Source organism: Brachyhypopomus gauderio, chromosome 1, assembly GCF_052324685.1.
Source record: "Brachyhypopomus gauderio isolate BG-103 chromosome 1, BGAUD_0.2, whole genome shotgun sequence".
Classification (NCBI taxonomy): Eukaryota; Metazoa; Chordata; class Actinopteri; order Gymnotiformes; family Hypopomidae; genus Brachyhypopomus; species Brachyhypopomus gauderio.
This window is the reverse complement of record NC_135211.1, coordinates 29,794,519-29,818,902: the sequence shown is the minus strand read 5'-3', so window position 1 is coordinate 29,818,902 and position 24,384 is coordinate 29,794,519. Positions and strand designations below refer to the sequence as shown.

At 46.5% G+C, this 24,384-nt stretch overlaps 1 protein-coding gene across 2 annotated transcripts in view; it reads right to left on the bottom strand.

Annotated features, from left to right (window-relative positions):
• Positions 1-24,384, bottom strand: part of grm7 (glutamate metabotropic receptor 7) — a 130,780-nt gene that overhangs the window by 4,440 nt on the left and 101,956 nt on the right. The window contains exons 8-10 of one of the 2 annotated variants that reach the window (XM_077008002.1): positions 17,606-18,541; positions 3,537-3,783; positions 2,002-2,023 (exon numbers count right to left, since the gene is read on the bottom strand). In XM_077008002.1, the coding sequence (XP_076864117.1) occupies positions 2,019-2,023; positions 3,537-3,783; positions 17,606-18,541 (1,188 nt within the window). In that variant the 3' untranslated portion in view covers positions 2,002-2,018. The remainder of the gene's footprint in view (positions 1-2,001; positions 2,024-3,536; positions 3,784-17,605; positions 18,542-24,384) is intronic. The other variant, XM_077007992.1, reaches the window with a different exon arrangement.

Genomic DNA, 24,384 nt, shown 5'->3' with positions numbered 1-24,384 from the left:
TTTGGGAACCACTGACCTAGCGTGTTCACCTAGCGTATTCACCTAGCGTGTTCATCTAGCGTATTCACCTAGCGTGTTCACCTAGTGTGTTCATCTAGCGTATTCACCTAGCGTGTTCACCTAGTGTGTTCACCTAGCGTGTTCACCTAGTGTGTTCATCTAGCGTATTCACCTAGCATGTTCACCTAGCGTATTCACCTAGCGTGTTCATCTAGCGTATTCACCTAGCGTGTTCACCTAGTGTGTTCATCTAGCGTATTCACCTAGCGTGTTCACCTAGTGTGTTCACCTAGCGTGTTCACCTAGTGTGTTCATCTAGCGTATTCACCTAGCGTGTTCACCTAGTGTGTTCATCTAGCGTGTTCACCTAGCGTGTTCACCTAGTGTGTTCATCTAGCGTGTTCACCTAGCGCAGGCGTACTCAACTAAATTTGTCCGCGGTCCAATTTTGGCAGATACCTGTGACCCGAGGTCCGGTGCGGGCGGGGGGTGGCGAACGTAAGTTGTTGAGCGGGGGGGGGGGGGGGGTGATGTTGGTGGCGAACGTAAGTTGTTGAGCGGGGGAGGGGGGGGGGTGATGTTGGTGGCGAACGTAAGTTGTTGAGCGGGGGAGGGGGGGGGGGGTGATGTTGGTGGCGAACGTAAGTTGTTGAGCGGGGGAGGGGGGGGGGGGTGATGTTGGTGGCGAACGTAAGTTGTTGAGCGGCGGGGGGGTGGCGGCGAATGTAACACTCGTGGCGGAGTGTTTTTTCAATAGCCCAGAAATAAATGCTCCGGTTTTGTTTTGGTCCGTATCCAGTTAATCAGGAATGTGATTGGGTCCGGACAGGATTGCGTTCGGGTCCGGATCCGGACCGCGGTCCGCCAGTTGAGTACCCCTGACCTAGCGTGTTCACCTAGCGTGTTCACCTAGCGTGTTCACCTAGCGTGCTGTGTTGACACTTTCCTCATTGACTTTTTTGCAATGATTCACAAAATCTAGGGAACACATAACTTGGCACCACATATAGTATGTCTCTGATTTTAACAAAACTGGATAGGTGCCAGTTTGTGTTGTAACAGGTTTTTTTTTGTGTGTGATTTTATTGTTTGACTTAAGGTTTGTTTACACTTGTGGTATCAACAGGGTGAAGCTGGTGGAACCGGCACAAAATGTTTCAGCCTAGCACTAATGAACAAACCCAGTTTGGGAGAAATTCTGCACAAATGGCAAAACCAAGACGAACAACTGAGTTTAGTTTAGAAATTTAAACAAACCTTAATACTTAATACAAAGAAAGCTGGAAATATATGGAATGGCAACTTTGTGCAGATGACATTACTATGTAAACAAAGTTTTACATCTCTAAAGCAGCACAAATGAAAAAAATTCAATTGCACAAATTGGCACAAATGACTGAGACTGGGTTGGTTCAAATCTGAGCCATATGGTTTGGCAACTTCATGCAGGTCCCTACACACACATTGCAACCCCCCAAGAGGGTTAATCAAGAGAACAGCTGTGCAGGCCACAGCTAGGGCCTTCAGGCTTGAGACTGCCATGAGCTATATGTGGCCAGGACTCCCCAAGGAGGCCTCTCCACTGGGAAGGGAGGCGCTGGGCTCCTCTCTCCTCTTCGTGGGGTGACGTTCCACCCACTCAGGTCTCTGTGTGATGGAGTCTAATGCCTAGTGTCCCTGCCTAGATCAGGGGGGGTATGAGCGTGCTTTAAATTATTCTCTTAATGTTAAATTTCTTTAAGAAGTTAGTCAGAAAAACAGAATTACATATTCCCAGCCCTCTACGATGACTCTGAAACAAGATTATGATTTTCATTCTTCTCTACTGCTCTGAGACGGCGTGAGATTGTCTTTGGGTCTTTTGGGTGAGACTTTTTGAAGGGTTGATGAATGACTGGAGAAGGTCCTATTACCACTTCTTTCATGTCCTTTCCCCCCAGCACTTAAAAATGGAACAAGGTCATAATGACAAAAAAGAAGAGAAGATTAATTTGGTCTTACCTGATAAATTATGAGGATTAGCCTGTTGAAAAAGGCAGTATTTAGTGAACTGTTTCTCAGGGGCTTGAGAAAGCAGGACAAGAGCTGTTAATTGATCTAAATATCCATGCTGTTTGAAATTACAGTTTAATTTCAGGCCAGGCTTGTGGAGGGAACTTTATTACCTCAGATATACGTGAGGTAATGAAATGCAAAGCTGAGCTAATGAGTCAAGAAGAACCATTTTCTTGATTTGGTGTTGTCAAGAAAATGACAGGTATTCATCCAGTCTCATCTCAAAAAGTACTTTTACTCAAGCTGTCTAGACTTCAAACAAACTTGTGATAATGGACTACTTCCCCCGCATATGCAAATGATTCTAATATTGAATGCATACTAGCAGGAAGCAGCTAATCTTATCTGCATAAGTATTGAACATAGTGCTAACCACCACTTTAACTGTACATGTATTTGTTTACTTTTTTACAGAATTGCCATTTTTGTGGGTGAAGTATTCCTTTTAGCGTGGGAGCGTGATCGCGCTATGCAAATCTGCAGTGTGTTTTATATGTAAAGATTTCCCATGGGCGGTTCCTTCTCTCAGTGGGCGGAGCTCATGCTGGCGCAAGCCAAAGGCCAAAGCAGTAGAACACAAGTTGTCGTTCTGTGATGAGACAAGCTGGCACTGCTAGCTGGCTACAAGGCTAGCACATGACATGCTTGCACACAAGCACTAACACTTACATTGGCATCGGCAAATATTATAGAAGCCAACGCTGTCAATATTATCCAATAGTTTGTGTTTCTTATTAATGTTGATGTGTGACTGTCCGTACATGCAGTGGGGTTTTGTCGGTTCCTGTTTAAGGGTACATGCTATAACAGTATGCAACACATGGTCTGGAATTAGCAAAGTAGGGAACTCTCTCCAAGATCACTGAAAATGAATTCCAGGCCAAACTAATCAATTCAAACCCTCCCCAGCCCCGGTTGGATGTGGTTTTGTTTCCTGGTTAAAGAGGCTCATGTCAAGAGGGAGGGGAACTTGAACCTTGCTTCATCAAGGATGATTCACACAATTATGAATCAGCCTCCCTCTTCTTATCTCCTTTGATAAGGTTACTACCTTTGAAGGAGCATCTGAGAAATTCAAAACCTTAATTGTTTCCCAATAAAATATTTTTTTTCCTCTGTGAAATGTAATTGTTAATAAAGTGGCTTAAGAGTGACTTTATAGAATCGTGTCTTTTTAAGAGGTCTCTGTGATTATTAGAACTTTGAAGAAGATCAGATCACATTCTAGTAGCCACAAGTTCCACAGGGTGCATAATAAACCCCCCATCACCCCCCAATGCCCCCCAACACCCACCAACAACTGTACCTTCAGCTTTATTTAGCACACTGACAGGAACAGCACTAGACCATCAGCAATCCGCTCGCATCCCAATGAGAGAAACAAAAGTGTATGTGTTCTGGTGGTGTATAAATGGACCCTGGAGGCAAAAGTTGATAAGGGCGACAGAGGTGGTGGTGGTACACGAGGGAGCTGCACTCACTGTTGGGGTCCACGTTTTCACACAGCTCTGTCTTGGCCTCGCCGTTGGGCCGGTCGCTGGGCTTGTGCGAGAGGCGTGACGACATGGTGGCCGCCGTCACCACGGCCTTGAAGCTACGCTTGCGCTTCTGCACGTTCAGCTCCGGGTGGAAGATGATGACGTACACCTTGGGCATGTAGAGCATCCCCAGGGCCACCGACGCACTCAGGTTCATGGAGATGGTCAGCGTGGTGGTCTGGATGTACAGCTGCGGACAGGGGAAGAAGGTTTATGGGTCATTCTGAGCTGCCGTCTTCAGTAGTGTAAACACGCATGGCTCCGTGCTTCTGGATGCCTGGTTTCCTCTTTCTTCTGACTAGCTATTGCCGAGGGTTTGTTATGTAGGCCTCTGCAATATTAGAAGTATTAATTTACACCATTGTAGTATTCAACTGCATGGGTGTTACAGTGTCTAAAAGTAAATGTCCACTTTGTGGAAAGACCAAACAGTCATCACTCTCACAAACCAAAGAGGCAACACTAAGAAGTTCACTTGAGGTTCTCACAAGTCACAGTTTAAACAGCTTTAGCCGTACTCTTGGAGATGAGATAATGCAGCTATGGAGGACAGCGTGGAGTGTCTCACTTCAATTTGACGGTTAATGTCTTCGCCTCACTGGGTTAGACGTAAGTGGGTGTTCTGAACCACTTACAGAAACCACAGTAATCACTTTTTTTAAATATCCTGCTGTGCTCCTGAGCACATGCAAAGGCATTTTACATGTTGTATTATCATGGTCAGCTTAAGGAAATGCTTTTAACGTGACAGCTACATGGGGCTGCAGATGAAAAACACCACACATAAAATCTGCCATGTTACAGATGAACATACAGAGTGAACAACGGAGGGGCGTGTCATATGCAGGGGCGTGGCCTGTGCAGGGGCGTGGCCTATGCAGGGGTGGGTCACAGGGGACGGTAGGCTTTCTTTTATGAGAATCGCTGAGCTCATGTCACACCATTACACAGTCACGGGTCTGAGAGCAAATCGACTAAAAAAAGCTAGAAAGCCTTCATCCTGGGTGACGAGGTAATTACAGAGTTCAACCCCTACCAGTGCAGGGCAGGGGACACCCATTAGAAAGGTTAAGCTGACAAGTGTTAGTTTAATTTATCAGCATGCAAATCAGGGTGGCTGATATGTGTTATATGTTTTCTTTGTTCTATAAAGAGATGTGATATGATGAAACTGAGATCTCAAATGACAAGGATGCTGTTCTGTTTTCATCTGGTAGAATAACTTTTGTTCAACATGTCTGCCTCTACAAACATGCAGCCTTGGATTCTCTTTTTTTTTGGTCAGTGATGCGAGATTATTTTGCAAGAACTTTTCAAGTTCCGTTATATATTTTATTCTCTGTCCCCTATTACTGGCTATTACTGTCCATCTTAAAGTTAGTATTTATTCTTCACTTGGAGACAGTAAATACACTGCTGTCATTGCCATGACAACCTGGACAGGCTCCGTTATGATGCGTTGACAAGCCTCTTTTCCAAACATCTCTGATGTATTTAGAGATTCTTGAAGAGGCCATGATACATACGCGCTGCTTAATTACGTATCGCCAAACCTTAAGCCTCATTTCCTTTTAAGCCCTAATGCGAGTGAGAAGGAATATATTAGTGATGTGAAGCACTGTCAACAGTAGCCCGCTTAGTGTCTGGTGGTGAGTCTCACCAGGCAGGGGAGCGGGAACAAACCCGGGGCAGTTGCCAAGGGAACCGAACCTGGATCCGAGGCCCATGACCCACCCGCTCGGCCCGTGACCCACATGCTAACTGGAAGAGTTCTCGGCTCAGAGACCAGTGATGCTCCGTTAGCTCCGGTGCTCCATGGGATTGTCTATCATTAACTGCATGTGTTGACAATATAGTCTCACATTTGTGATGAACAATAATGTGGATCATAATGAGTGGAACAGGTTGCTGGATGAAGTCGCACCTCCATAATGCCGATAGGCTGAACCAGTCAAAGCAGCAATGATGGGAGAAAACCATAAACCAGAGTTACCTGTCTAATGTTCATTTGCACATTACAGGACAATAATTATGATCAGATCACACCAACAAAACAGACGGAGACCTCACATGAAATAAGATACAACGGAAATACATAAATACAGAATAAATTCACTACCATATTTGAAAAATTTAGCATGAGGGCCATGTTGGAGAGAACAATGTTGTGAAAAACAACTAGAGAGAAGCCTGCTACATGATGTGGAGGAAAAACATGTTGTTTACTATTGAATAATCATACCTATTTAAATAGCTATTTAAATCTTGCAGTGTGTATGAGTGAAATACTTTTAATGCAATTTATTGCGACTTTGCCAACAGCTTTTTGGTACTTTTAAATTATGAAGTAATATGTTAACAGTGGTTCATAATTTACCTCCTTCCACCCCACCTTCTGATTGATCAATGAAGAAGAACAGTCAGAGCCAGAATTACATGGTTGACTCCCACACGTCGGATCTGACAACGTGTCAGATCTGACCACCGCATGATGCAGTCAGTGAAGCCATCTGCCATAGCTTTTTGCACAAAAGGATGTCACATCCTGTCAGGATATGATGTCAATTATCTAAAAATTGTGTGTTTAAATGTGTACAGGATGAGATTCAATGGCTTCCAAACTACCGGTATTTCTGCAGCGAGGTACTCTCAGTTTCCTGTATTTGGAGTTAATTGATGCATTTCTTCTCTCCATCATGGCTTGTACAAAACTCTTGAACGGGAGGCGTGGGGAGGGATAAGAGTACAACTCATTAATCAGACCAAAGCTCAGAGGTTTATGAATGTGAGTCGCGCTCGAAATACACCTGTCATGAGTAGAGCAGCGTGGAAAGAAACAGCGTGAGATGCAACGGCTGAACGGTTCCGTGCCGGTTCTGTAGGGTTCTGTGCCGGTTCTACAAACACATCTTTTTGGCCTGGAAGAGCACTGGTTTCTGACACTCAGCCGTGAATCGACAACTGTGAGATCAGATGCAACAGACTCAGTGTGTGATCTACCACAAATCAGTGTTAACAGCTAAAAATTAAAAATGGACAATGACATGTGTATTCAGAGGATTTGAAGCATTTACCTTAATCATTCAAGACTAGGGCAGAGCGTTACGCTCTACTGATCAGTAATCAGCAGACGCGTGTCTACCCATGTATGGAAACAAATCAAGTTGGAAAGTGACTAGTTTGGTGATATAATGCAAACAACTACCGTGCTTCAGAAAGATTTCCTGTCACAGTGACGTGTGTCACCCTTAACGCTAAGCAGTTAGCACCTAATGCTGAATGCGCTGCAGAAGCTTGAAAGGGCAGCATGAGAGAGATCAGTCTATCTTTAAGTTCCATTGCTAAGCCTGTAAATCTCTTTGACTAGCATGGACACAGGAGCGTCTCCACACATGTCCTCCGAGCAGCACACACACGGTGGGCGTGCGGCATCCATCGCTCGCCGCTGCGCACAATCTCTGTGGGGCCGGGCGGCCCACGCTCAGGGTGGCATCCGCTGGAATAAAGCACAGTGCGTTTAGCACGACGTCTGATGAAGTGGCATCGACACACAGAGGAGCGATGCTTTCAGCGGTGGATGAAAGTGACAGTTTTGTCACTGCTCAAAGAGGACATCTTAAGTGGCGGAGGTAGGAAAGAGATGTATATGGCTTAAAAAAAAATAAACAAACAAAAAATAAACAGCTTGCCTGTGCTGGTTCTGACTTGGTAGCATTTTCTCTCTATCTCTCTCTCTCTATCTCTCTCTCTTTCTCTCTCAATCTCTCTCTCTCCTCTGAAGTGACTGCATTGAAAATACTTGACTTCGCTGAAAGCTTCATCTTATCCAGGACGCTTAAACTCTAATTAACTCAAAGATAAGACCACACTGCAGTACCCTTTGATCACATTACGGTTACACTCACATCTCTAAAGCAAGAAGTACAGATGCTGCACGGTGATCAAAGAAGGTGCTGCTGGCACCGTTTCAGGTGTGGACCCCAAGTGTTCTGGAGGGAAGGTTGTGTGAGGGTTATTACACCACGCAAATGCAATTATAAGCATCATTGTGCTTCGCCTGATCGGATTACACCAGATTACATTAAAATGCTTATATGTGAAGCCAGGAGAACTAAAAGTTTCAATATGCATTACGCTACATTCAAACCACAGTACTCCCTGGACACCATTAGCTGGTGATGCTCTGCATGAGTTACATAATTCAGCGAATCGTCCGCGACCCCAACATTGCAACACTTTTTTTTTTTTTGATGGGACTTACTTCCATTCACTTGTAAGAAAGTCGGTCCAGTAATATCATAGGAGGCGACCCCGTGCTTTTTGAACACGACAGTATTCCTCCTCCACCGGATCGTTCCGGATCCTCACTGCAGCGTTTGCAAGGTGGCGCGTTTGTAATTGCGAGGCAGAGCCGCAGGCCGCGGTGAGCGTGCTGTCTCCGTGTTGGAAAGCCCTGTCTCCATTACCCTCTTAATGGTGTCGGAGGGGCACCTTCATGCCGGGTTGTCAGGTTGCTCACCAGCACAGGTCCCAGAACAGCCACGGCTCGGTTAACGAATGGCCAGCGTGTCACCTCGGCGCCATCAGCCTGCAATGAAGCGATCCACGCCACGTACTGCACAAGGAGGCGGTGCTAATCTCATGAATGCCGTGACTACTGTCATGGCATGCCTAACACGAGCGAATTTGTGCGTGTGTACCTGCGTGTGTGCGTACGTGTGTGTATTTGTGTGTGTGTGTGCATATATCCGCTGTGCGCACTTCCATCAGTACGATGAACTGTATTATTGCCAGACAGTACCACTCCTGCAGAACCTGAAGTTTCTGTGTACCCCCTGCACGTCTTTGACTACAGCTGATGTGAATAAAACACTGAAATGGGGCTCAACGTCTACACACAGATCCATATTCATCATGCCAATGGGACCCGGAGACTCGATTTACGAATTTTACAACTCATCTTCTGAAACTCTTCTACTGTAATGTAGAACTCTGTCAAAGCAGCAATTAAGAGAGGAAGGATCAGCACAATGAGAATGTTGTAGGTGCATCTGTCGGGTCTAGCAGATGTGAACTCTTCACCGAGGGGAGGTGAGAGGTGTGAAGAAGGGGAACAGGCTTCCTCACGCTGCCTCTTCTCTACATCGAGTCTCAGAATTGAGTGTTGGTGGTAGTAAAAATGCTTGCACTGCAGGCAGAGTAGGTTGAATGCTGTGAGGTTTTCATGTGATTACAAACCTCAAACTGGGCCCCTTTCAAACATTCCATACGTCTGTCACAGAGATTTAGAATTCATGCTTTTGTATTCACAGTCGGTCGGAAGTAGCACGTTGAAGCTTTAAAATGTCACAGAAGATGACTGTGTATCAAGCTTTTTAAAAAAAAAATGAACAAATAACGTGAAAAAGCATAAATTTAGTTTGGGTCAATTGCTGTGCATTTATAATCATAGATGTACTAGTCAGAAGCTAAATGTGGGCTGGGATTATGTAAATGAATGCATAAAAGAAACATAATGAGATTTATGGGAACTGCCTGCACCTGCTCGGGGTATGATTGTGCGATTATGTTTAAATCGCTCTGAAAGGGACAAAATGCAGAGGGAAAAAAACGCAGCACTCACCACACTTGTTTTCTGAACGCATATCTGGGGGAAAAGTAATTAGTGGCTGGAAACCAACCAAAACAAGTGCCTGAGCCACTTCTGGAGAACACGTGGAGTGTGTCAGCGAAAGCTAGCGAAATAATAATGGACATCACACACCATCTTCTGATCTGCACTGCGCGTTCTGTACGACTGAGAGCCTCCATGGACCTCGTCTGGCCGTCACTTCAGTGTTAAAGAATCTTCACGAGGAGGACATGTTCACAAATACCTTTATATATCTATTCAGTCTTACAATATCGTTCAATTAAAGACTAAATTAGCTAGTCAAATAGCTGAACACAGCCACCGTGTATCAAGCGTTGGTGAGGATATCTCCACATGAGGTATATGATATTTTGGAGTCTCTACTACAAACTGCACAAAAGTTAAAAGCAGTAAAACAATAAATTATATTAAATGATACTCATGATACTAAATCTTCTGTCACTGTAAAGATATAATCATTTGTAAGCATTCATCCTTCCATCGGATGCTGGGAAAATGCCTACCGTTCCAATAATGGTCTATTGCGTCTTGGTAATGACCATCATCCAAGACTCAGTCAGTTTCATTCAGAGCTAACCGTAATCTACTAGCAGAGCATGGTTCTGCGTCTGAGTTCCAGCATTTAACCTCTCTTTAAAGTTTGTGATGTCCGTTCAGTTCGTGTAGCTGTTCCATTGGCTGGTCCGTCCCTGACAAATCTCTTCACCAGACCACCCATGACACTTCCGCTCCTCTTAATCATTGTGCCGGTTCCTGCCGATCACACCAGCTAATGAGTAAAACTGCAGAGGCACGTCCGAGCGAAAGGGCCTGCTGTCAGAATCCTTCCCCGGACCGCTCCACCATGTGCAGCGAGGCGGCCGTGTCCCATTCCCCTGGAGCCTCCCTCAGAAGTGGGACACTTCAAGGGAAAAAGCCGGAGACAGAAACAGAGGGCACTGCGGCGACCGACCCAGGATCCCGGTATTCCCACTTTCTTTTCCATTCTGCCTGATCTTTCTGGCAGCCCTATCGGATGTCCACGTAGTCTGACGTCATATCCGTGGTTCTTGTGCGTAGCCTTTGATGTGCTCCCCCTAGTGACACGAGGACCGGCGTGCGATATCCCCCCGGCCGATGGGACAGTGTGCCGCTCCGTCTTTAAAACAGGAGCTTGCATGTTAATACGGGTTCGGGACAGTGAAGCTTTAGCTTGTTGCTCGGTTTGTATGCGGTGCATGTGTCTGGAAGATTTCCAGAACGTTCTGCCATTCATGTTGAACAATGGGGCTTTGAAGCGGTGCTTGACCCTAGCTGCGTGTGTGTGGCACTAATGAGAGAAATGTGTGGCAAATAAATTTGGGTCACACTTCTGCAGGGAAACGCTCTCTAAGGTCCCCCTGTTCCTCGGTAATGACATTGACTTGATGTGGTTCAGTAACTCAGGGAAAAAAAAAGACACGGTTATTAAGTGGAGTGGCTAGTCAGGTCAGCTTGGCCACAGAAGGCTTTCGCAGTAAACAAATGTCGATAATCTGAAATAAACGCGTCTCAAAAGCCGCTCTCATCTCCACTGCGGCAGCGGGATCCTTGACAGATAACAAACATGCTTTGGCCCCCTTTGGCCCCCTCTGTGCCCCCTCTTTGTTTTGCGCTGTTGCCAATGGGGTTGGCATGAAGAAAGCATTCAGGATTTGTGCCAGGTTTGCTGTACTGTGTTCCTGTGGCTCTGAGTGTGGAAGTGAGGAACTTCTGATCTGTCGGCTGGGCCGCTGGACACGTGGCGGCCGTCGCTCCACCGGAACAGAAGTTGGTGGACATGGATCTCTCATTAGCATTCAGATCAGATCACTTGCTGTGCTGGTTTCCATAACCCTGCGGTACACTTGTGCTTTAATATGGGAGATTCCTTCTCATGGTGCAACTGACTTTGCAGACTTTTGCAGGATATACAGAGACGTAGCAGTCAGCTTGGTACACAGGTGCTGTTACTTTACACTGGTTTGCAATCCATCTGACCATCTGAGAAATACAGTAGAGCTCTGACTGTAATGGAGGAACAAAACCAATATATCTGCTTATGGGGATATGGGCAAATCTACTGGAATGGCTTTGTTCTTGGATCAGTAGATTAAAGACACACTGTGCCTTATGTCACACAATGCTTAAACCATAAATAATGAAATCAAGAATCATATGAAATATTGTGACGCGCGGGCAGGGCGAAGGATGAGACACTGGAATCCTTGCTTCACAGATCGTCACTTTAATTTTAAACAGAGATTGCGCAATAGCGCACGAGGAACACGTAAACATTCACACTGAAACGTGTAGACTCTAGACAACGACGAGCACAGGACACTGCGCGAGCGCACATTAAATAGACAAACCACATTAGCCCCACGTGATTACGAGACGAGTCACAGGTGAGACAATTATCACACGACATAACCATAACCACGGAGATCCACTGACGCAGACAAAGCCTGTGGACAACGTATACACACGCCCAAAAGGGAGGGGCCGGGGTCCTCAACGTGACAAATATCACATGAATTAAGCCCCTAAATGTCTAGGACACACAGGTGGGTCAAGAATTTTCAGTCTATTGTAGACTGTATAATAAACCTACAAGTCAAACAAGCCAATATATATATATATTTACAGCTGTTTGAACTCATAGTCTTTAGATTGCATGGATAGTTCCTGTTTTGGGACAAACTGGCTTTTATTTCCAGGTACACAGACCTGTGATCTTTATTCTTTCCCGACTTATTTACTCACACCCTTGGCTGAACAGTAGGACGGTGTAAACAGAACTCAATGTGGCACATGTCAATGTCTGTTTAAATCTCACATAAGGCCTCATCTCCATGAATAACGTCTATATTTGCATATACATCTGCATTTGCATTCAGACAGATAGGGCCTAAAGAAATAGCCCACACATTACCCCACCATATCTGTCTGTTACACTCCATCTCAAGCAGATATTACTATTGGTATGCAGGAGCAGGTATTATATCATATTAAAATGTAACCAAACTTTCTCTCACACTGTGCAGTGCCCGGATATTTTCGACTGCCCATGGGAGGGGACGACTTATGCAAAAATATGTATAAGTGCATTGGCATATTCAAAGAGTGTTAGGGAAGCTTCGAGTTGCTGTAACCTCACGCAGAAGTGCCAGTCTCAGAGGTAACGTGATAGTGCTCTTTGTGACGTGACCTATATTACATCTTTGCTGTCTTCCAGCAGGGTATTTGTTTTGATGATTCATAAATGCAGATCAGCCTGTTTTTTTCTTAAATAGTCACACTGCAGCGAAACCAATTCATCTTAAGCTGTCAAGAATAGAAATACAATCTCAGCAACGCCGAGAACCTTTTCTTATGGTGAGCACATGCTAAATACTCTCAATTAAGTTAGCGTAAGTGCTGTCCATGGTGCTGAAGCCTGAATCTTGATACTTATTGTGTAGCCTAACCACATCCCCCTTTGCACTGGAACAATATTGCAATATGTATAGGATGTAAAAATGCATATTTATGTCTATAATAAATAAAGCCATGACAGATCTCTTAATATAGACCATAGTGGAAGCATATTGCTGAACATAACACGACATATGTGGCCTCTATGTGTATCATTATTTGCTGAGTTAATATATATTGCACATATCTATGTCAGCCTTGTTAGGTACTATAAACCTCTCCCAGCTGTCAAAAAGAGCCTCTATAAACACCCTTCTGCTGAATTCCCTGCCGAGGGATAAGATAATTTACCATTTAAAACCTAGGGCCCTACAACCATGTCCCTGGCCAGCTAGCCTTGTGATTAATGGCATGGTCAAATATAGCCAGGCTATTAGTCTTATGTTAAAAAAGGTGTGTGTATGTGGGGTGGGGGCAGCTATAAGGTGTTGTGGAAAAAGAGAAGCGGAGGGAACATTGGAGGGAGGAGTAATAAATGAATACTGTACTCCGACTGGGGCGGGGGATGCATTGGGGAGGGGGGGGGGGGGGGGGGTGTTTAGAGGAGGCGGGAAACCAGATGCGACCTGACCAGCGGGGGTCATCTTTTCTCCTTGGAATGCAATATTACTGGGTGGCAGGTGTTCCACACGGAGGGCTCCAAGGCTCACACCAGGGCAGGTGACACACGGCGGTGGGTAAATCAAGAACAACTGCCCTCGTCCACTTCCAGTGGCTGCACGCGTCAGGACGCTCGCGTGCCTTAATGGATGTCATCTTTACGTCCACTCTCCTGGTCCACAGACGTTTAGTGAAGGTCGGAATGTTGGCAGGTAAGGAAACGGAGGGGCCGTCTCACATGTGTCGTGTTTCACGATGACCTTGACGAGCTTCTCACGTTATGTGATGTTGCAAATCAAGAAAGACAAGTGTACTGTGGACATGCTGAGATGCATTTTCACTGTTGGTTTCAGAGGTCCGAGGACATGCATTTCTACGTTGTTGCATATTTTCTTACATTTGTCTCTGAACATAAATAAAACCCATATATTTAATCTCAAAATATTCACATCAATCTCAGCCTTGCATTTGACCTAGTGTACTGCAAAGAAGAATAATGTGATCCTAAACTTAAAAAAATATGAGGTCCGGTTTTAGAAATATTTTCATATCTTCTTTTCATGTCCCAAATGGCATACTGAATAAGGTTGAAAAAAATGTTATTTGATCTGTCAAAATGAACATAAACAAATTAGACTATTCCTTCAAACTGCAAGTTAGGCTTAATTTGATATATTTTTGGGCTATGTGATGGAATTGATCATTCAAAAGAAACCTTTATAGCATCAAAAATGACTCAAAAAAGAGCAGCTCCATAGATTTAGGTCATGGCAGCAGAGGGGTTAACAGCAGCGGCACTAGCATGGTGCTAATGAAACACCTCCGGCTCCAGCATGGGATTGATCTGAAGCAGCGTGGAATTGTCAACTACCTCTGCTGATGCTGGGCCCACTGGGAAGCCCAGGAAAGTGGGTGTTGCCAGCCCTCTCTAAAGAACACGCCCCCTAGCTTAACTGAAATTCTCAGTCAATTCAGTTTTCAGTTCAGTGAATTAAGTTCTTTCTGTGGTGTCCAGAAGAGGCCCTTGCTAGGACCAAGAGAGCTTAGAAGTGTATATAACTTTTTTGATTGTTAGGGACAGGAATATGATTCTCAGACATGTCTATCATCCTCTTTCCAAACTATGTACTCTATTGAAAAAAATAGAATTTTATTTAGAATTTCTTAAAAATGTGAGTAAATTTAAATACTTCCAAAAAACCCTGTTAACTATACTCGTCTTTTCCCCCCCAGAAATGTAACAAACACAGTCTTGACAGGAGTATATGGTCTGGTGATTGGAGGGTCATGGGTTCGATTCCCAGGCCAGACAAATTTTGATTGGGGTGAAAATCACAACTGACAAATATAAATATAAATTATAGTACTGACAGTATCAAGCTACCAGTATCAGTTAAATCCAAACGCTAATTGAAAAATTTTCAAATTCATTCTATTACATTTCTGAAAATATACCAACAAGCTTCCATTTATTAAATGACAAAATACCTGTTTTCTTAAGCAAAAAAAAACAACAACACAACAATGACAGACTGGCAGGACACAGGCAGTTCCCATTGTAGCTAATAAAATGCTGCTTTCTTTTGAGCTAAGGTCCCGGCTGTGTTCATTAATGCTCATCTAGGGCGGCGCTCTAAGATAGGGTCAGAGTCATAGGGCAGGGATCTAGGACTGGGTCAGACGCAGTAGGGCTCTACAATAGAGGCGCTGCAGGAATACTCCCTGCAGTGAGTCACTAGCAAAGTGCCAGTGTAGACAGAAGGCACAGGCGACCCCTGCTGCAGAACAGTGCCCCCTGCTGGGCTCTTTGCCACGCCCTCCTGGCCTCCTGCTTGTTTACATCTAATTACAACATAGTCATGGTAATAGGGCATTTTCATGTGCTACTAAGCACAGTATGAATTGAAAGTAAAAACCCCAACATTTACAGTATCTGATTAAAAAGCCAACATGAGTTATATCACCATTGTTTTATCACCATTATTCACTGTTTTCACCAACTCTAATCCAATGATCCCATAATGTATCAAGTGTTTGAATCAAGTCTTTGACCTGAAATGATTCTTTTCCCCTGTTCTCAAGATTCCTCACATTTGACTTCATCCAGAGATAATGTTTTTCTGTTTACCACGTTTGGGGGTCTTTAAGATTAAAGGCCCGGGGCACGTGCACACTCTTCAAGATGGTCCACAAGAAAATCTTTGTTACACTGTGTAACATCACTTTCCACATAATTTAGAAGCTGCATAACTCCTGTAGTATTTGTTTTGCTTTTAAAACCTTTCAGTTGCTTTTATTGCAGCACTGAGCGGGTCTTGAAACCACTCGTGCAAAAAGGCTGACATGACAGCCCAAAGCTTAAAGAGAACCAATGCATTTAGCATTTACTGTAAATGACTTCTGCCATCATCTGCACTAAAACACGTTTTTATTAATGTATGCTTATGCTTAGCTTTATGTATCCTTACATATACTTATGTATCCTTATGTATGCTTATGTAGGCTTACGCAGGCTTATGTATGTGTATGTATCCTTATTACCTTTAACAGAGGAAAAAGTGCGAGCAATTACAGCTCATGATAGTTGCGCTGATGCTAGTAAGAACTTCACCATGAAAACAAATAAGAATGCCTTTAATAAAAGATCGAGTTGTCTTCTGGGCTGTAGTGGGTACTGCAGGTTATTCACAGTGCAATTAATTTTCCCACTGCAGGTAGAGTCTGGCAAATTCCTTGTTTATCTTCCCTGACACGTGCCTTGGGTGCTTGTATAGCCAGGTGAAGTCATTATTTCTTGTGCTGGTGAGACACAGCCAGTCCCCCCCTCGTTCTTTGTGTATATCCGCCTCACTCTTTCAAAATCGCAGCGTCACCTCCACCACCAAACATACCTCGACACTCTCTCACTCATTAGAACCCCCCGCTGGCGTAGCAACGTGAGAGCGAGTCGGCATCGTTTGTATTCAAGAGCGAGCTCGTCAGGCAAGGCGTGACACGCACGGCCGGGCCGTCAGTTTTCTGCCCGGCTGGGGCTCCGTCTGACGGCTGTGCGCTAACATGCGCCTGGTCCCAGGTACGTTTGAGCCCGCCATCCCGCTAATGAGCCGGGCTCTCATTTCCCCAGGACCGAGCTTCCTCTTTAGATTCTATGGTTCTGCGCCAGCTCAAAGTAATAGTGATGGCAAAATCGTGCCATTCCACATCTGAGACTAAGCCTTCTAAATGTATCTGCTAGCCAGGTTCCTATTCTGTTTTTTGTGTACTGGTACAGTGCATGTAGGACTTCTTAGGTCTTGATCTAAAATATGAGAGAATCCTGTAAGGCAGGAGAGGAACTGGCTTTTAAATTGCTCATCATATTGGCGACAGCCATGTGATTGAACTTCCCATCACTTCCCAAAAGCCCATCGCTGTTAAATGTGCCAGATGCTTCGAAATCAGCTGGTTCCTTCGCTACCCTGTTCTTGAAGTAATTGCTTTTTGGTTCAGCTATTCAGATGAGGACAAACAGAGCCATTCTTCAAGCATGCAGATAATGAGCACGTGTCCTTATGGTAATGGAATGAAAAGGACTATGGAGGGACATTTGCTTCTGATCTTTTAACTGAATCATTAATACCGTTTCGCCCTTCCAGCCTACGAGAACCTCAAATTTCCCCCCAGCTCATGAAATGTAGATCTTTTTTTTTTTTTTGCATTTTGTCTGAAAGGGTGAAAAATGGGTGATTGTTTTGGAGGTAAAAAACCTGGAACGCCTGCTGCTAGCAAACAGGTATTACAAAAGCATACGAGAGTCATTACAGTAACACCAGGCTGCAAATGGATCTGAAATGGAGCTAAAAGTTGATGCGTAATCATGGTTGCTTGTCTTAGAAGGAATAAGGGTGTCAGGAATATTCACACTCATCCAAGAAAAGAAAGTGAACACATGATGACATTAAAATCTTGATATTTTGCGAAGCCGCATCAGTAAATACACTTGGGTGGTTTCTTGGGGGAAGGGTTGTGTTTCTCACAGTGATGTTGTGAGATCATTCCCTTCTGCCTACACAAAGAATGGTCATTGAAGCATTACTCCAAAAGTCAGACGGGGAGCATGCACACCTGGAACGCTGCAGGGCTCTACTAGCTTGACGAAAAGTCGTCTTTGCTAGTTTTGATGAATTGATCATGTACTGTTGCAGCACCTGTCAAGGCTCGGGACTGCAAATTTAAAACATTCAAATCTTGTTCTATGGACACCAAACTTCTCCTGCCATTTGGAAACGTGTGATGTGTGCGTTACCTTTTCTGCAGACTGAGCCGTGCCGAAGAATATGGGAATGAACGCCAGCCACACGATGCACGTGGTGTACATGGTGAAGCCGATGGGCTTAGCCTCGTTGAAGTTCTCGGGAACTCCTCGCGTCTTGATGGCATAAACCGTGCACGTGACCATCAGCAGAATACTGTATCCGAGCGAGCAAATGATTTGCAGGTCTGTGATGTCGCACTTGAGCACCCCTCGAGCCTTGTCGGGGTTTATGGTCTTCTGTTCGTCGTAGTCGATGATGGTGTTGGGCGGATCCACGCCAAACCATATGAAGACGCCGAGGAGCTGGATGGAGATGAGGCTAGACGTTATGGCTAACTGAGAGGTGGGGCTGATCAACCTGGGCGGGGTCACCGACTTCTTCCCCTCCTCGAATATGCGGTAGATCCGGTTCGTCTTGGTCAGCAACGCCGCGTAGCTGATGCACATTCCCAGACCGAGGAATATGCGTCGGAAGGAGCACACGGCCACATCGGGCTTAGCGATCATCACAAAGGTGATGATGTAGCACAGGAAGATCCCGGTGAGTAGCACATAGCTCAGCTCTCGGCCCGACGCCCGCACGATGGGTGTGTCGTTGTAGCGCACGAACGTGGCCATGACGAAGATGGTGGCCACAATGCCCAGCATGGCCAAGAAGACAGGGATGACGGCCCAGGGCGAGTGCCACTCCAGCTTGACGATGGGGATGGGCCGGCAGCCTGTGCGATTGCTGTTGGGACGCATGTTGTAGGCGCACAGCTTGCACGTGGTCTCGTCGTACTGGTACTGGTACCCGTCGCAGGACTCGCAGTGCCAGCAGCAGGGCATGCCTTTCACCGTCTTCTTCCTCTGGCCCGTCCTGCAGGGCCGGCTGCAGACGGATCCGGGGACGTCCGGCTCGCCGCTTGGCCACTGCAATTCCTCCACCTGCGAGAGGAAACAGAGGGAGAAGCAGTGCGATCATGAAGATGAACAGACTTTACTACATATTCCAAACAGGTTACGGCCCGGCGCTATGTAGGGCTTACGCTACGTGGAGCTTATGCTATGTGGGGCTTACGCTACGTAGGGCTTACGCTATGTGGGCCTTACGCTACGTAGGACTTACACTACGTGGGGCTTACACTAGGTGGGGCTAACGCTACATGGGGCTTACGCTATGTGAGGCTTACGCTACGTAGAGCTTACGTTACGTGGGGCTTACGCTACGTGGGGTTTTCACTACATGGGGCTTATGCTACATGGGGCTTACACTCTGTAGGGCTTACGCTATGTGTGGCTTACGTTACATGAGGCTTATGCTACATGGGGCTTACGCTCTGTAGGGCTTACGCTACGTGGGGCTTACTTTACTTGGGGGTTTACGCTACGTGGGGCTTATGCACAGCATTGAGCTCAAACAGAAAAGGCATTTCTGATCTCACACTCGCTAGAAAGATTATGTAGAACAGTATTGTAAAAGATCATGTGTGACTTTTATTAATAAAAGCTGAATTTTGCTGCTGCCTTTGGCCTCTGAATTCTGCCATTTGCTTTGTCTTTGCACGTTTTTCATGTGCAAATGTTTGAGATGAGTTCAGCAGTCTGGTCAGCGGGTACGCGTGGCATTTGTAACAATACACAAGCGCATCTGTTACATCTGTTCCTAAGAATCCCACAGGAGCATGAGAGGTACCCAGGTTCTGAGTAGCTGAGGCTACGTTCTTTCTTCAGAGAACATACTATATTTAAAAGCATGAAGTGAATGCGCTATAAAAGTATATAAATTAACAAAAAATCTGTTAATCAATTACATAATGTGATTAATATAATTAGTATTATAACTATATTATATAATTATATTAGTGAAGAAAACCAAGTACAAAAATTGTTATTCATTTATATAAGATAAAATGACATATTGTCACGTTGAGGACCCCGGCCCCTCCCTTTTGGGCGTGTGTCAACGTTGTCCACGTGCTTTGTCTGCGTCAGTGAACTCTGTGGTGAGGGCTATGTCGTGTGAATAATGTGTCTCACCTGTGAATCGTCTCGTAATCACGTAGGGCTAATGTGGTTTGTCTATTTAATGTGCGCTCGCGCAGTGTCCTGTGCTCGTCGTTGTCTATGTCTGCACGTTGTGCTGAATGTGTTAGTGTTTATCGTGCGCTATTGCGCAATACACGTCTTTATTAAACGTGACGTTTGCTGCCATCGAGGGATTCTGTGTCTCGTATATATATATATGTCATTTTATCTTATATAAATGAATAAAAATATATATATATATTCCTCTTCAAGCTTTTTTTTTTACCAGCTATGATTTTTAAAGTGATTTAGAAACATTTTCTAGTCGTCTCCATAGCGACAGTTCTGATTATAATAAAAACATACATAGAGGTGGTGAGAGAAATAAAATGCATCTGTTAGAAATGAGATTTGTGAGATTAATTAGACTGCATCAGGCAAGGTGGAACTATTGCTAGGTGCTTTTGATTCATTAACTGAATAGAACCACTGACTGACTGATAATGGGAAGTTTGACCCTGCTGCACATTTCAAAAATACAAAATACTTCACATTCACACAGTGCTTATATACGTTTTTATGAGGAACAAAAATTCTGTGAATAGAAAAAATACATGGAAAATAAGCTGAAAAATCACAGTAATGTCTCAATAATACTGCTGGAATTTAATCCAAGAGAAATTCAGTCAATACTGGAATCAATATTAATCATACAACCAAATTCAAATGCCTGCTGTCCAAGTCGTGGTACCCTAGAGCAGTCGGTAGTAATTAAGACCCTAGACACACACTATTAGCCGTTCCTATTGTCAACCTGTGTTTATTATCAGCGCTGGCGAGTTCTTCAGTTTCTCCTTGGCAACGGCACGCTGAAGAGTGACACCTGGAGAGAGCAGAAAGAAAAGCAGCGTGTGACGGCTGCCACGCCCGGCGCACTGCTGCCTGATTGTACAAGGACAGGCATGTTGGCACGGGAACAAAAGCTGAACTCCGGCACGCTACCTTTAATCTAGTCTCGCAGACGCCCGCAGGCCCCGCGCAGATGCCTGCAGGCCCCGCGCAGACGCTGGGAAACGCAAGAGGCGGGGCACGTCTTCTTCCTGGGGGTCTGCTGGATCTCGATTGTGGTGAGGTGGTCTTTGTGTGAAGGCGCCTTTCTTTCTCTCTGCTGCCTTGTCACTCTCTCTCTGTTTTCCCCCTCTCTCCCTTTCTGATTCCCTTTTCTTCTTTCTCTCTCTCTTTTGTCTCTTTTGTCACACATAACATCACTCCCACTCAGAGCATTTTCATAGCCATAGAAAGCTCATTAAACACACACACACACACGCATGCACGCACACACACAGAGGAAAACTACTCTGAGTGCTTTAAATGATGCACACAGACCAATCCTTAGTGTAACAGACCATTAAACACCCCCCCCAACAGACACACATGCACACACACACACACACACCCCACCCTATAAACACAGGTGACCATGAAGGCAGGTTTTTGCATTTCAAATGGCTTCCGTTACACAACCCTGGGACATCGGCCGACAGCCAGAGCATATTGTGGGGAGCGTAGTGGTGCGCACGCACAGATGACAACACACACAAGCTCTCGTGAGCTCACAGAGCCATCAGTGGCAATCCACAGCAGAATCAATTATTTACCTCCATCAGCACATATCTGTTTATCTGACAGAAGGCGTGCAGCTTGGGATTTGAATTATTAATACATCTCCTCTGCGATGATGTTACAGTGAAGAAGCGTGTTTGACCGGCAGTACTCCAACACACCAGCACCAACCTCGTGGAGCAACACCACTCCTCTTTTCCATCACCATGTTCTCCTGGCCTGAGAAAAAAACCTCACGTCTCATTTCAAACCATTTACAAGAAACACACTGAGGCGCCAAAGGTGGTGTTTCTATCATGCAGAAGATACCATCAGGATCCAGTGTCTGGTTCCGTTTCTGGCCCGATCTCCTGCGCACCAGCAGGGCGCCCATGAGAGCCGGAGGGGGCTGGATTGACCACACCTGAGAGGGGGGGGGGGGGTGGAGGTCATGAGGGCACCTGAGATGAATCGAGACCGGGACCCTCCCCCAAAGCTCAGCACCAGGGGCCCCACTAGTGCCAGAGTCAGATGTTTGTCGGCCCGTGGCTGATCACCTCCACTTTCTAATGCAGCGCACTCAAAGCATCCAGAGATCCTACAGATTAGGACGTGGAGTGCAAACGAGATGCAGAAACCTGCCGTTCCCCACAAAGGATCTCTTTGGCCGGCATAAGGCACAAGGTTTTGTTATTATCTGATGCTGGTCAGAACTAGCATCATAATCATTCACATCATATCGATGTTATAAAGCATTGTAACATTCACTATGAGCATACGCTTAATATAAACACTTCATCATCTGGCCGTGCCTAAGTGTCACTGTGGTGACAATGACAACTTATGTACTAGTATAAAAAAAAGCCCAGAACACCTGTATGAGCGTATCTGTGTGACAAGGTGTCTCAAGGATTCCTCTCATCTCGCAAGTCAGAAATATTACGTCCTGCGAAGAAAGTGTCTTCCCCAGGAAGCTTTCAGTTTTAGTTTTCTGCACCACTTTGTATATGAACACATTTGTAGACACTGTGTTGTCTGTGCTGTAGTTCTCCAGTGTTCCAGAGTTGAGCAGAGGGAATGAGGTGTGCAGAACAGGTGTTGGGGTGTGGGTGGGGGCGTGGGGGTGGTGTTGTTGGGGTGTGGGTGGGGGCGTGGGGGTGGTGGTGTTGGGGTGTGGGTGGGGGCGTGGGGGTGGTGGTGTTGGGGTGTGGGTGGGGGCGTGGGGGTGGTGGTGTTGGGGTGTGGGTGGGGGCGTGGGGGTGGTGGTGTTGGGGTGTGGGTGGGGGCGTGGGGGTGGTGGTGTTGGGGTGTGGGTGGGGGCGTGGTGGTGGTGGTGTTGGGGTGTGGGTGGGGGCGTGGTGGTGGTGGTGTTGGGGTGTGGGTGGGGGCGTGGGTGGGGGCGTGGGGGTGGTGGTGTTGGGGTGTGGGTGGGGGCGTGGGGGTGGTGGTGTTGGGGTGTGGGTGGGGGCGTGGGGGTGGTGGTGTTGGGGTGTGGGTGGGGGCGTGGTGGTGTTGGGGTGTGGGTGGGGGCGTGGGGGTGGTGGTGTTGGGGTGTGGGTGGGGGCGTGGGGGTGGTGGTGTTGGGGTGTGGGTGGGGGCGTGGTGGTGTTGGGGTGTGGGTGGGGGCGTGGTGGTGGTGGTGTTGGGGTGTGGGTGGGGGCGTGGGGGTGGTGGTGTTGGGGTGTGGGTGGGGGCGTGGGGGTGGTGGTGTTGGGGTGTGGGTGGGGGCGTGGGGGTGGTGGTGTTGGGGTGTGGGTGGGGGCGTGGTGGTGGTGGTGTTGGGGTGTGGGTGGGGGCGTGGGGGTGGTGGTGTTGGGGTGTGGGTGGGGGCGTGGGGGTGATGGTGTTGGGGTGTGGGTGGGGGCGTGGGGGTGGTGGTGTTGGGGGCCTCTGCCCACCATCATCATGCCCACAGCCTCCGTACTCTTATCAGAGCCGCCCAGCCTCTGTCTGCGTCTGACGACAAGCCCAACTGCCAATAAATCACCAGTGCGGTCAGAGAGCGTCACGGGTCAGGTGGCAATTTAAATACCATTAACATCCAGGCAAAGGGAGACTTCCACTCCCGCGTGATTAGCAAATTAAACGCTCCTCCGCAGAGACACGCTGCCTTCCACACGTCAGGTGACCTTCCCAGAGGCTCCAGACACGGGGGCTTTTACGGGCCCTTCTCAGGGCTGGATCTTATCACAGAGCACACGGCAGGGCCTCCTGAGGTCTTAACCAGTCCTAATGCTTGGGAAAACTCATTACTTCTTATTTCTAATTTATTCCCACAGCTGAATAATCAGCATCCGCGTTGGGGGCCCAGAGGCCTGTGAGACAAAAGTGAGCCAAAAGTGAGCCGTCCCTTCTCTTAGCGTTATTAAGTCTGCACTGTCATGTTTTCCCAGGCAGTCTCTCCAGTTGCTTGGAAACCAAGAATTAGTGACCCCCTCTGCCCCCCCCCCCCCCCCCCCCCCCCCCCCCCTCATGCACTGTCTCTCACACGCGTGTGTTTGTCCAGGGCGCTGCGTGCTGCAGTCAGAGGCCTTAACACAGCCACCCCAGACCACAGCGTCCGTATCGGAGTTAATGGAGCTCGGGTGATCGTTTTGGGGCATGATCTGCCAGTCAGGAGGAGCGGGGGGGTAGTTGTGCAGGGCGTGGCACAGGGTTAGTGGCCCTTCCTGGGGGGGGCAATGCGAGGTTGCTATGGCAATTAGCTTGATATCTATTCCCCGCCCAAAGCAATTTTCCTTCCAGCCGTTAAGGCGCAGTTCATTATTTGGACTTCAGGGGCCACCGTACTCTGGTCCTAATGCTCATAATTAATCACAGTATGGAAATCCTAATGAGATTAATGGCAGCGTTGCCATGGATACAGGGCATGATGCGTGTCCTTGGACTCTTCAGTTCCTTTGGTTCAGGTGGCATGGATCGTCCGCAGCTGGGCCGCACACGCAGACGGTTTCTTTTGAGACACGTGTAGAAATGCTGAAATGGATTCGTCTACACATTTTTTGAGTTTGCGTCTTTGTGCTAATGGAAGCCTTCTTAGCCCAACCCGCCCCCCCCCTCCTCCTCCTACACGCCCCCGCCACCCACACGCATACACATTAGGCATGAGCACAATTATTATAGGTTCACAAAGTGATGAGGTTGTTCGGAACTGTCAAACA